The 13,342-nt window shown below is 43.1% G+C and overlaps 1 protein-coding gene across 2 annotated transcripts in view; it reads right to left on the reverse strand.

The window, feature by feature from the left end:
* The window catches only part of cv-2 (crosveinless 2-secreting protein), a 201,161-nt gene that overhangs the window by 8,037 nt on the left and 179,782 nt on the right, over positions 1-13,342 (reverse strand). For both annotated transcript variants that reach the window (XM_019055954.2, XM_072295931.1), the window contains exons 6-12: positions 12,002-12,187; positions 10,262-10,521; positions 6,245-6,404; positions 5,318-5,520; positions 4,080-4,287; positions 2,655-2,955; positions 1,779-2,034 (exon numbers count right to left, since the gene is read on the reverse strand). In XM_019055954.2, the coding sequence (XP_018911499.2) occupies positions 1,875-2,034; positions 2,655-2,955; positions 4,080-4,287; positions 5,318-5,520; positions 6,245-6,404; positions 10,262-10,521; positions 12,002-12,187 (1,478 nt within the window). In that variant the 3' untranslated portion in view covers positions 1,779-1,874. The remainder of the gene's footprint in view (positions 1-1,778; positions 2,035-2,654; positions 2,956-4,079; positions 4,288-5,317; positions 5,521-6,244; positions 6,405-10,261; positions 10,522-12,001; positions 12,188-13,342) is intronic.

The following is a 13,342-nucleotide window of genomic DNA, read 5'->3' on the forward strand; positions in this document are numbered from 1 at the left end:
GCTTTTGAAAGATGCTATCAATCATGATACGTTGGGATACCTTCAATCTTGTATGACACTGTGCAACATCTCCGTGGCGGAATAGTAGTTTGAAGCGCCGCGGCACGCCGGCGCCGTCGTGAAGTTATTGTGCACAGGAAAAATCTAAGAGCCTTTAGCTGAGGAAAATCAAAAGGTCATCCGGTTCAAGTATAAGAAGATGGGATTTTCTTGAAAAATCATTAAGTATACTGTTGCACCAAAGAGATGTAGAGAGTTTTAGTGGATTTTCCCTCATGGAATTGACTCTCCTCCAATTTCACCAATTATTCCAATTATATATTTATCTTTGTTGGACCAAAAAAAAACCAAACCCTCATTCTTCCGGGAAATTTTTACATTTTCATCCAAAACGTCGTGAGCATTTGTCGTTTGTATTTACATATGATCCAATTCACTTTGGGTCTCAAAAATTGGTAAGTGGACCAAAGCTGCCCTGCCGAAAAAACGCGTGGACTTAAACTATTGAGAAAAACCAGTGCTCGGACAAAAAATCGTTGACGAAATGTCCTATAACCAGGTGACGACATCCACCATGATAGTGACACCCTTGGTTGCTTCAACCTTGCTTTCATCCAAGTTTCACGTTGATTAACTAGTGCATATGTGTGTCTTCCTGATTCATAAAAGCAAGGTGGAAGAGCCCGAGGGTGTCACTACCGCGGTGGATGACGTCAAAAACCGAATTTTTCGAAGCGCGATATCTCGATTAATATTGACCGCAGAGAGTTGCTGTTTGGGCAGATCTTATTATTTTGAGCTAAGCTGCAAGAATCAAGCATCAAAGCACAATTCTGTGGCTGGCAAAAGTCACCAATTCATTCGCTGGATGGATTTGCTTTTTTAAGAGGCTCCAATGGAGATTTGAACTGAGCTGATAAGAATGGAACCAACCATTTTGGGGAAATATAAGTTTCGAATAGTTAAATGCTTTCCTAGCTGCATACATTCTCTTATCAACAATTTAAAGTCAGGAGATAATATTTTAAATGTAAAAATGGCGTTGAGCTGTTCAGTTGCGCTGGTCGCAGAATTGTATTTTAATTCTTGATTCTTGTAGATTAGCTGAAATTAATAAGATCTTTCCAATCAGCAACTTCCTGCGTTCAATAATAACCGAGGTATCGCCCTCTCGGGTGTTTGACGTCATTCACCGCGGTAGTGACACCCTTGGTTTCTTCTACTTTGCTTTCAGCAGTCATTGTGCCGTACATTTTCACTGGTTACTCCACGTGAAACTCGGACGAAAGCAAGGTGGAAGAAACCAAGGGTGTCACTGCCGCGGTGGATGACGTCAGAACCCGACTTTTCAAAGGACGATATCTCGGTTAATATTGAACGTAAAAAGTTACTGTTTAGACAAATCTTATTATTTTCAACTGATCTACAAGAGCCAAGCATTAAAATACGATTTTGTGACCAGCGCAACTGACCCATTCCCTGACAACTGGAGATACGCCGGATGGTTGACAGGGCATAATTGAAAAAAAATTTTCAGGCAAAATGTCAGTTCATAGCGGCGAAATCATTCTAGACAGAGAAAATTTGGTGACCCAACAATTTTTCCTTGACATTTGTAGGTTTTCCTTCACTTTTTAAGATTTCCTGACATTCCCCGGTTTTCCCTGATTGTGGCGACCCCGCGAAACTAATTCGACTGTCTCAGGGGAATACTCTCCCTACACAGACATTCTGAAGGAATGAGCTTGACAAAGAGGAGTTGGTGGGTTTTGGCTTACCAGAAAATGGAGGGAGACTAGGATGCTGACTAGTATAGTGGGAGGAAAAGAGCTAAACTCGGAGGCGGACGGAGAGCAGCGGCTGGCAGATAATGGTCAACGTTGCTTCGACGTCGATTGTATCGGAGGGCACCCGAAGACGTGGCGCCAGTTGGGGAGGCGCACGCCGAGTCGCTCGCACTCGTGCGCGTACGCGATGAAAGACTCGCAGTAGCACTTCTCCTTCGGACACTCGCACATGTCCTGCACGCACGATCTGAAAACCACAAGAGCACATTTCAATCCACTAGTTACCCACAGAGCACAGAGTCCCTTTACACTCAGAGTTAAGACAATGTGAATCCATTTCTGATTGGTCACCGTATTTTAGGCCTCCCCAGTGTCACAAACGGTAAAAAAGATTACATCTTCACCAATTGCAAAGATTCAAAATCTGCCGAGGTTTTTGACCTATACCCAATGCGATATATCGCATGCCAGTTCGACCACGTCACTTGAACTCGAAGAATCACCTTGAGAATCTTCTTTAGTGCCACTAGCCGTATATTTTCTCCTGCCTACAACTCAAAGTAGAAAAACAGAAATTGGTTTGTGAAAAGAGGGGTTTCAGTTTATTTTCTACATGGAGCCGTATACAGGAATAAAACCAGATCCTGACTACCACCAAGGAGGGCTCAGGTTTTTTATCGTTTTTTCTTTGAAATTTTTATTGTTTCCGACTGAAAATGACTCTGTTTTGAGTCGAAACGTCCCGGGTTTTATTAATTGTGTATTTTTAGCCTTGTTTCCCGTTTTCCCTCCTCGTTTTTCCACTGAAATATTGGGGGGGGGGGGACAAAGGGGCGGTTCCAGTGAGGATTCAATGTCGGCACTTACTTCATATAGGGGTTAACGAGGAGCTTGGAATGGCAAGCGGTGAAGGCGTTGGAGAGTAGGTGGCGGCAGTACTTGTCCTTGATGGGTTTTTTGGAGGTTAGGTGGCAAGGCTGGGTGGACGCCGCAGGGAAACGCGAGCGGAACGGCGGGCGGGAGCAGGCCTTGGTAGTGCCCACGCGCCACGACTCGCCGAACTTCACCTCGGCGAATGCCTCGTCGTCGTGCAGCAACCGCCCCGATCGGGTCGTCAGGTCGTCTCGCGCCACTTTGTTGAAGTTTCCGCACAACCCACATAGCCGACCTGCAAAAAAATAACACAACTTACACTTCAAATTCGCTGAAACCATCATATTCGTTCGAACAATGAGTCTGCTCCAATGCTCGAAAGGTAAATCGGTGCGCCTTCATTTGTTTGCGTATGCCACACGGATATCCACGGAGCAGGAATAGTGGCATGGAGGAGGTGGAAGGTAGAGTACCCTTCTGCAGGGTTATCAATGAGTTTGCTCCAATGTTCGATAGGTAAATCGGTGCGCCTTCATTTGTTTGCGTATGCCACACGGATATCCACGGAGCAGGAATAGTGGCATGGAGGAGGTGGAGGGTAAAATGCCCTTCTGCAGGGTTGCCACAGAATTTGGAAAATAAAATTCCCCGACATTTCCCTGATATATTTTGGTGAAATTCCCTGATAATTGAACAAATGACCGACTGTGAAAAAGACATACACTACAGTTAAGACGGAATGCCGATTGAGTCGAATTTTTTTCGGTCCTCAGACACGTCCATTAGTTACTTAAATGGAAGATTGGTTGAGAAGAATTGCCGCTTAAGGCGATTTTTTTCACGGCCCCTACAATATTCGACTTAGCGAGCTTTCACTGTAGTTAGAAATAGTTTTCAGGCAAAATTTGTTGTTCGAATAACGTCATACCCACTCGAGAAAGGAATTTAAGGTGACTTGACGATTTTTCACTGACTTTTTAAAATTTCCTGACATTTTCCGGTTTTTCCCGGTGCTACCTGACTATGGCAACCTTGGTATTTTATGGGGGGAGTATAGACATTGAGGGCTTCGGGCCCAAGAATGGCAGCTCTTTGTTTTGGTTTTTGAGGATGAGAGGGGGATCATTGCCAACTTTTGACGGTTATCACCAACCGCTTTTGCCGTCAGTCAACCTTACTACATCTAAGATAATTTTTCTCGAAAATAACACACGATTAGCCGTAAAGTTAAATAAATATGTAGTAATAATGCGTTTGAGTAAAGTTCTCGTTGCTATATGCAAATTAAACTACATTTTAAATCTTTATGTATATGTATTTCTAAAGCACGCACCCCATCATTCCCACTCGTCTGTAGTTCCATTTAGCATATATACGTCCATTTGATGATGATACAATGAAAAAAAGATTGAAACTTACCTCTGTAATGGGGGGACACAGCTACCTCCAGGAAACTGTTTCCATCCCATAGGACTCTAAGGCCTATTTTGGTTTCCAGCAGGACACTGTCGTTAGTGCGCGTGACTTTGATTTTATTCTCAATAATATGAGGCAGGGTTACATTCTTCTTGTTGATTTTCACTCTCATTCGCCTCCCTAGGTATACTTTGATCCCCAACTCTCGTAGCTGAAACAAACATCCAATAAGAAAACCGGTGAAACCTTGGAGGGCCGACTCAGGAAGGATAAAAGGATGGCAAAGAATTGGATTTGAAAGACTCCATTCAAACCATTTCTCTGGAATGATGCCTCCATCGAGTACTTTGCTCCGATCAACCCAAGGCGAGGTAAATCCTCAGCCCGGCAGCATTGCCGGGTCCAGAAATTTGGCAACGTTGTTTTTCCCTCAATAAACATTAGAAATGTATCGATTCTGGGAGGGGTCAGGTGCTCCGACGAGAATCGATTATTCAACATAGGTTTAAATGGGAGGACGACAGGGTTGCCAAATTGCTGAATCCCCCTCTGCCGGGCAGAATTCATAAAGAATTTATTGCGTTTTATATGGGTTTAGATATTCATTTGGAGCTCCAATTAATTTTATTAAAATGCATGAAATTGACCGGGCCGCATTTTGAAAAAAAAAAAAAATAAAAAAAACTTATGGCACTCAGTTACCTAAGACTCGGAGACTTATTTAATTTTGCAGGAAAACCCCTGAAGGTTCATCATTTCCTTTTTATGTAAAAAAAAGGAAATTAAATTGGGAAATTGTGCTCTTAATATCATTCATAGGTCTGTTTTTAGTTAATTTGGTCTGAACAAGAACTTCACACAGTCTGAGCAATATTTTAATGCTGATAGTTGCTTTTTGCTAGGTGCGGTTCAATTACACACAATAATATGAACCTCTACAAATTTTGCTCGTTTTTAGAGCAAACTTGCAGGCAATTTTCTTGTCAGCTTATGAATTACAGTTTCATTTTAAAAGTAGAAAAAATTGGTTCGGAACCGGATAGCAGTTATCGCCCTATAAATGCAGATGAAACAGAAAGTTCACCAATGGCGAAGCATCAATGATCGATTATCGATATTTCCCTCATTTGGAGCTGTGGTAAAGAATCGATTATTAAGGTGTTCATTGCGAACACCCTGTTCATCGATCCTTTTCCATAGGTTTAAATGGCAGATCAATCGATAGATCGCAAAGCACTCACCTTGATGGTAACGATTTTCGTCCACGACGATGTCTTTGTGTTTCGAGCATCGTTGATGACACGAATCTGGAAGGAACTATTATGAAACGTGTTGTTCACGCAGTCGGCTGCAAGCAGGTACTTGCAGGCTCCTTGAAAGTTGTAGAACTTCCCGTCGAAAGTCCTGTAGTGAGGATCGCCGAATACTGTACAAACACCATCACCTAGAACAGATTTCAAACGCATCTTATTAGTCACCACGCGAACCCCTTGTTCTTCGATACATAATTCCGGAAATAACTTGGCTCAATAATAAGGCTGTTTAGTACTGAACAAAGTGGCGTGGCGTGTTTGGCGATACATCGATTGATTTGCTTTAAACGTATAGAAAAGGATCGAAAAACTGAGTGTTCGAAAAGAACGCCTTAATGATCGATTCCTTGTCATTGCTTCAAATGAGGAAACATCGATAATCGATCCTTCACGCCTCGCCACTGGTTCTGAGATTAGTTGGACTGCATTTTGCAATTTGGACCTATGAATTCCGGCCCGCTTAAAAACAACGTATATGCCATTAGTTTCTCTATGCACATAAGTGCTTTTTCAGATGAGCCAGAATTTATAGGTCCAAATTGCAAAATGCAGTCCAGTTGAGTAGCCGCTCATTCTTGTAGACTCCGAAGCAAACCTCGTTCGCTCGAAGTGTCTCAAAATTTTAACTCCATCGCTCTCAAATTCGATATTTCGAACTTTGAGCCTAAAAATGCTGTCGAGGGGATAGCCCTCCCCCCTTATGTTGTTGCATAGGTACATAATTTATTTTTCTTACCTTTAAATTCTCTTTTTCTAAATTTCGTTCAAATTTTCAAAGATCAACATTACTTTTTGGGCTTTAATGGTAGAAAATTAAGTACATTACATGCGGTTCGGCGATAAAGGGTTACTTACTGTCAACGCATCTTGGGCAGCACTGTCCAGGCTCGTGTATGAGTTTTGAGTTTGGTGGGCACGGTGTGTTGAGCTGCGGGCAGGTTTGCTGGGCGCACTTCACTTGCCCGTCCATGCAAGCGCACGATTTACAAGCGTCCACTTGCCACACCGCTCCGTTCTGAAACACGTCAACCAATGATTAATTCCATCGTCACACGAAATAAACCTTGAGATAAAACTTTCGCACTCGATAGACGCTATTAGTGGCGACTTCATAATAGGGATTCTCCATAATATCGAACCGGATCCAAAAAATAACATTGGCATAATCTCTTTCAATGCTACCAATGCGAAAAAATCGATATATATCGCTATTTTATGACGTGGCACTAATGGCCTATTGGAATGACAATCCCGCGGATTATTCTGACCTCATGGAGTCAACCTTCTCGTCAGTGATTGTAAACTTCCACTAGAAACGCGAGGATCTCAACGGATTTGTCCATAATCATAGAAAAAAGAAGGGGAAAAACCCTTCTGGAGCTCCAGGGCCTTTGCACGATTTAACCCATTCGACTGCATAACGCAACTCAGGAGCATTGGCTTGTGTACAGAAACATTTTTTTTAAATTACTCATGGCTTCAACTTCGAGAGCCTCTCTTGAGCTCGAAAGTTGATTTCACGAAAAATCTATGGCATTGCACCCAAAGATGGAAAGTGAGCTTTCACGTTTTAAAATTTCATGAAATTTCAAAAGGTCCGAATAAACACAAAACTTGAAATTCATTAACTTTTTTTCGGAATCATTAATGAAACCTCCGGGAGTCCGGAAGCGTCTCAGATGGTCCTCCTGTTGATGCGTCAGTATTATGCTACCCTATCGAGGTGCTTTACACGAAGAAGGGCTCTAAGGGGACTAACCTCTAAACCTAACGAAGACATTTGCAACGAATGCTTCAGGCTTGGAGTGAAAAATGTCAATTCTGAGAATCACTTTTTCTAGGCGTTTTTCGGCCTCCTGAATGCATCCCCAAACGTTTGAAAAAATTTCATGGAATTTTACGCGATAAATTTCATGAAATTTTCTATCTCTGCACCATTGTGCTGCTCTGAAACATTTACATTGATTGAAGTGGACAAATCGCAATCTTGCAGGAAATCCATCAGCGATGGTCGAAATCGATTTGAGGTTTTAGGTTATTAAGATTTAGGCCACTGGGATCTTTCCAGTCCGCAAGGTGCCAAGTAAGGTTCAATTCACCACCCGAAGTGTACGAGTGAAGTAGAACGCCAGCAGAGGAAATAACGACCTAATACTCGAAATGCCGTCAATGGGAGAAATAAATATAATTAACTTTGCTCGCTTTCGACGGACTTTCCTTAAGTTGAGAGCCGGTCAGTGTAGCTTAATCGCAAATGATAATGAAGAATTATTGACATCGCAACCTTCAGAGAGGTCTATTCAACAAGTCAATTACTTTAAACCTCAAATTTACAGATGCGAAAGAGGAAAACAGAGGCCGTTTGGAAGAGATTGAAAAAAGGAGCCCCTCTATTAAGTGCCCGAATATTTTTATCGATGTCCTGGTTTCGGTTTACTTTTCCTGGTATTGATCAAGACACTGAGAAAATTTATAGCTCCAATCAGAGCTTCCCCCGCTCCTCTCCTCTGAAAATGAACTCCAATGGCGTGGGTTGCTTTGCGATATATCGATTAATCGGTCATTTAAACTCATGGGAAAGGCTCGATGAACAGGGTGTTCGCAACGAACACTTTAATAATCGATTCTTTACCACAACTTCAAACGGGTGAAATATCGATGATCGATCATTAACGCCTCGCTACCGGTGAGCTCTGTGGCCTCGAAATCCAAAGAGACTTCAACGCTAGTGAATGAAAGTAGCAGCCCATGAGAATTGGGTTTTGATGTTTTGTTTTCTCTAATCGGAGATCAAATAATATTCAAAATTTTCCCAGTATTTTCGGTTTTGATCGGAGGAAACTTGGCAACGTCTGAAGGCTCATACGGCGTTCTTCCTTAGCACGGCAGTATACTTTGGACTTTCGATGAGAAATCGAAATCATTTGTGAAGATGTATAAATCCCCATTTTTTTCCAGTGATCGATTGGTGCAGGGGTCGATCGCAGAATTGTAAACTTCGCGTCGAGCTGGATCGAAGTTTTCGGACATTTTCGAGACCTCGACTTAAAGCAGTCGAACAGTGCGTTGCCCCGGGCATTTTCCATAAGCGAAGAGTAATCAATAGAGAGGAAATACTAATGGAGCGACCGCACATAAGGCTCGTTACGGGGTTCGGTCGCAGCGCACCTCGCGCTCTCATCATTAATCCTTGAAGCGGTCTAAAACGCATAATCGCCCCGGAGTATGCTACCGTGGCAAGGAAAAACGCCGTACACACATTCGAAAGCTGTCAGATTTCCCTGGATAAAACATATATTTTTGAGGAAAGGTATTCATATTTTCACTTACAATTTGCAGGTATTTCAGATCAAATTGGGAACATAACTGTCCGGAATTTTAAGGAAAAGTATACAGTATTTTCCCAGTGAATTCGTTTTTTATGGAAGGAAAGCTGGCGGCGTCTAAAGAGCCATACGGCAGTATAGACATAGCTCTCTGTCTCGGTTCCGAGCCGGCGCGCACCTGAAACTTACGACTTAACGAAGCCTGGCGCCCGAGCATGTCATCGATTCCGCACAACTTTTCCGCTTCACTTTCGACCTGCTCTGCGCTGCTACTGCTTTGCATTCAAGCAAGGCCCGTCCCCCAATTCAGAGACAAGTGCCATCAGCGTATCTAGTGACTCAGGAGGAGGACATTTCCTGATTTTTTCAAGTTTTCCCGGACCAGAATGATTAAAATTCCCAGACTTCTCACATAATAAATTTGCACACGTAAAATTGAAAATGAAAAAGTTTTAGCTTCAATTTATATGCGAGTTTCTATTTCACAGCGGGCAAACCGCTTGTTTTTGAAAAAAAACTTGGTTTTTTTCTGCTGAACAACATTCATTGGACGTATTTCTGTCAAAGAGACGGGGGAGAGAAGGGGGGCGCTCCTTAGTTCTCGGACTATGGCGAATGAATGGGAATTATAAAGCGCCGGTGACGTCAGAGCCGAGTTACGTTTGATTAAATGTAAAATCCCGCTTTTCCATTTCCGGAAAAAATCATGCCCACTTTTATATTCTTTCTTATGCGGCTCACCAAGAACACACCCCATCATTCCTACACTTCTCTAGTCCCTAAATACGTGCAATGGAGAATTTGCATACAAAAATTTGATTGCTTCATCTGAAGGTGCCTAATGAGCTGAGTTCGCTGCATTTTTCATAATTTTTTCTGACATGAGAAATTGGAGAAAAATTGATTTAAAAAAAGTGAGAAAATTTGCCGCCTTGTAACGTCATCTGGCGGCATTTCTCATTTAAACACATGCATTTTAGCAGAATCGGTTTTTTTGTCATATCTCCTCTAATAATTGCTCAATTTATGAATCAAGGGTAATTTCGTGTTCAGTTCACTCAGTAGATTCTACTTCGACACAAAATTCATCAAATTTCAGACCCTTGCAAATTCTCCATTGTCCATTGCAGGAGGAGGAAGCTAGAGTACCTATAGCGAGAGTATAGACAGATGTGAAACTCCGAAAATTCATCAGGCCTTCACCGATGCCCCCGCGAATAAAGTTAGGGCCCAGAAATGCAGCCAACCTATGAATTTCAAATGTCCAGAGCGATTTACAAATACAATTGTTACGAACCGTCGTTTATAAAGCATGTGATTGGCTTACTTTTTGCATAATTTTACTCATTTTTGCGAAAGAACGCTCATTTATGTACATTCTTGGCCATCTTGGTTAGAATTGAAATCTGTAGGCTGGCAGTGAAATTTCGTGTGTTAGAAGTTGCTCAGAAGGGTGGCTGCACTTTTGGGCCCTAAGCTCTCCATCAAGCGATCTGTCCATACTCTCGCTATAAAGGTACTCTAGAGGAAGCTATGCTTGAAGTACCTGGTAAGTGCGGCCATGGTCGATGCACTCGGTGGATTTGGGGAGGTCCAAGCAGCGGGGGCAGCACTGGCGACCGTGGACGAAGCTTTGCCTGCTGGGGGGGCAGTCGAGGGCCGGGCAGTTCTTGCGCTTGCAGACAGTCGTCGCGTTCAAGCAAGAGCAGACGGTGCACCTGTCCACCTCGAAGGAGTGACCCGCCGGGTGAAGCTCGTTGTTCAGCAGGCACTGTCCCTTCGGCGGCTCCACGAAATGCCGCGAACCTGAAAACCCCAGAGAGGAAACTACAGCCTTGCATTTTTTCACGATGAAGAAAATCTAAATCGAAATTTCATGTGAAATATTTCATGAAAAATATGTTTCAAAATCAAATGAAAAATTGAATGAAAGTAGACAGGTTTTTGCTTCTTGGCGTTTTCAGTGCGTGCTGCATACCCAGCCCCTGCAAATAAGTTTTATACTTATTATATTAGTCACAGCTCCGTGAAATTTCATGAAATGTTGGACGGAAAATTTCAATATTTCATATTTTTCATTTCGCCCGTGCAACTTCGGGAAACTATCCAATTAATGGGCCTCTTGCACAATTTTTCCTACTGCTTCTATCGAAAGAACTAAGGACCCGGAATGCAACAAGAATTTTCTTGGAGTTTTTTTACCTTGCCAAAAATCAACTTGGAAACGCCGCGAAATTCGGTTTTCAAAACGGTTATTTTTACGCGGTAACGGATCCAGTACTTTCGTGACGTCACAATACATGCCTGGCCTCTTAAGCGTTTACAATGTATTTCTACATAAGGGATTGGCAGCCGCTTGATGAAGAGACCAGGTATGTCATGTGCTGTGACGTCACGAGTGTGCCGCATCCGTTCCCGCGTAAAAGTGAACATTATGAATGGGTCGGTTCCTAAAACAGCCTTTTTTGATCTTGGAAGGCGATTTCAAGATTTTTCGATGGCGCTATCGTTCTTTTCATTAAATTTGTCATTATTCAAAATTTTTAGATTTTCTTACTTCTTTGCGCCATATCATGCAGAATCTACCCATTTGCATTGGTATTTTATCTCATTTTTCCCCCACCATCAGAAGCCGCTCAACTACTACGTAATCATCTCGAGGAAGAGGAATGTTTCAGTTTTCTTTGAGGAGTCTTCCGGATGAGTATTAACAGTATGACGAAGGACGGAGGCTTCTATGCAGTGGCGTGGCGTGCTTTGCGATAGATTGATTGATCTGTCATTTAAACCTATGGAAAAGGATCGATTAACAGGGTGTTCGCAGCGAACACCTTAATAATCGATTCTTTACCATCGGTTTAAATTACATAACAATCGATATATCGCAATTCACGCCACGCCCCTGCTTCTATCAATAAAATTTTCCGGTCAGACGCTTCTAAGATCGTTTTCTCAGAACTTAATTTTTGCCCTTACGGGTCCCTTCGCTATCACGGGAGAATACTGCCGTACTAAGGAAGAACGCCGTATGAACATTCGAGAGTTGCCAAATTTCCTTTGATAAAATGTTTATTTTTGAAGAAAATTATGATTATTTTTCCTTGAAATTCTCAGCTGTTTTAGATCAAATTACAAACAAAATTGTCTGAGAAATTGGTAGACAAACATTCAAAAATTTCCCTGAAAATTAGTGATTTGCCAGGGGAAATTTGGCAACGCCTGAAGGCTCATACGGCGTTTTTCCTTAGCACGGCAGGATAGATGATGAGTATTTGGGAAGTATTACCGTTGCAGCGAGGACAGCAGTCGCCTGGATTCTTGACGGGGCTTGTGAGGCAGTGGAGGACCGGGCAAGACCTCTTCTCGCAGACCATTCGCCTCGACGTCGACTCGCAGCGACACCGCAGGCACGGGTCGTCCAAAATCGCCACGCTGTGCCCCGGTCTCACCTCCTGACCGTTTATCCGGCAATCTGTCACACAGAAAATTCAGAAAAATGGCTCAAAGAAAAATCTCGAATAATCAATGAGATGATGCACAAACCTAGAGACACGGAGAACCGCACTGGAAAAAAAAGCATCGGACAGAGGAACTAGAAAGCCTTGCTTTTTCAATGCTCAGTAAGCGGAAATTGGTCCTCCTTACAGCGTACATCTGGCGGCATTTCCCATTTTAAAACACGTATTTTAGCAGATTAGATCATTTTGTTATATCTTCTCCAATAATTGTTCAATTCATGACCCAGAGTCTCCTCGTGTTCAATTCAATCAATAGTTTTCACTTAAACACGAAATTCATCGAATTTCAGTACTTGCAAATTCTCTATTGGACGTATGTCCGTCAAACGGAACTAAGCGCCATAGGGGGAGGAAGGTAGAGGGGGGCTTTGATTGGCGGCGGAACCGGGCGTCGGGGCTCATTCCGTCCTATACTCGCAATGCTTTTCCATGGCGCTTAGTTCCGTTTGACAGAACGCGCTGTCCGGCATTCTAAATTCCTCAAAAGGAACTCAAATTGGCACTTAGTTCCGTTTGACAGAAATACGTCCTATTGTGACATGTATGAAAAATGATGCCTTCAAACCCTGTCAAATGTGTCTGGGGGTCAATTTCTTCGTAACACCGAAATTCCTCGGGAATGATGAACGACGAATGGTCAGCACGCGAGGAGACGGTGGTCAAGACCGTGACTCTTGGTGAAAAAGCAACAATTTTCACATTCTCAAGGGAGCCGCGCTTTTCCTCGATCGCGAGACCCCCCACGGCGAGCCCCCCGCGTATTCCATAAATTTTCGGCTCCGCCCCTGGAATGGGAGCCATCCCACCAACTCGAATGGGAACGGAATGAAAATAGAGCAAATATACGAGGGGAGCAAATAGGCAGTTAAAAATGAAATAATGAACAATCATTAGGAGTCCCTCAGAGATGACTTACCGAGGTGGACGGATCCGTAAGCGGCCCGGAGGGAGGGGGGTCCGGAGGGGCCTGGAGGGGGGGATCCGGAGGGGGGGGTCCTGGGATGAGTCATGAGGAAAGCTGGACCGTGGCATCGGTTTGCTCGCTAAAACCGATTTAACTACGATCTCATCCATTCGATTCATTGCATCTCGATGTATTGATTGGACGA

Source organism: Bemisia tabaci, chromosome 1 (assembly GCF_918797505.1).
Source record: "Bemisia tabaci chromosome 1, PGI_BMITA_v3".
Classification (NCBI taxonomy): domain Eukaryota; kingdom Metazoa; phylum Arthropoda; class Insecta; order Hemiptera; family Aleyrodidae; genus Bemisia; species Bemisia tabaci.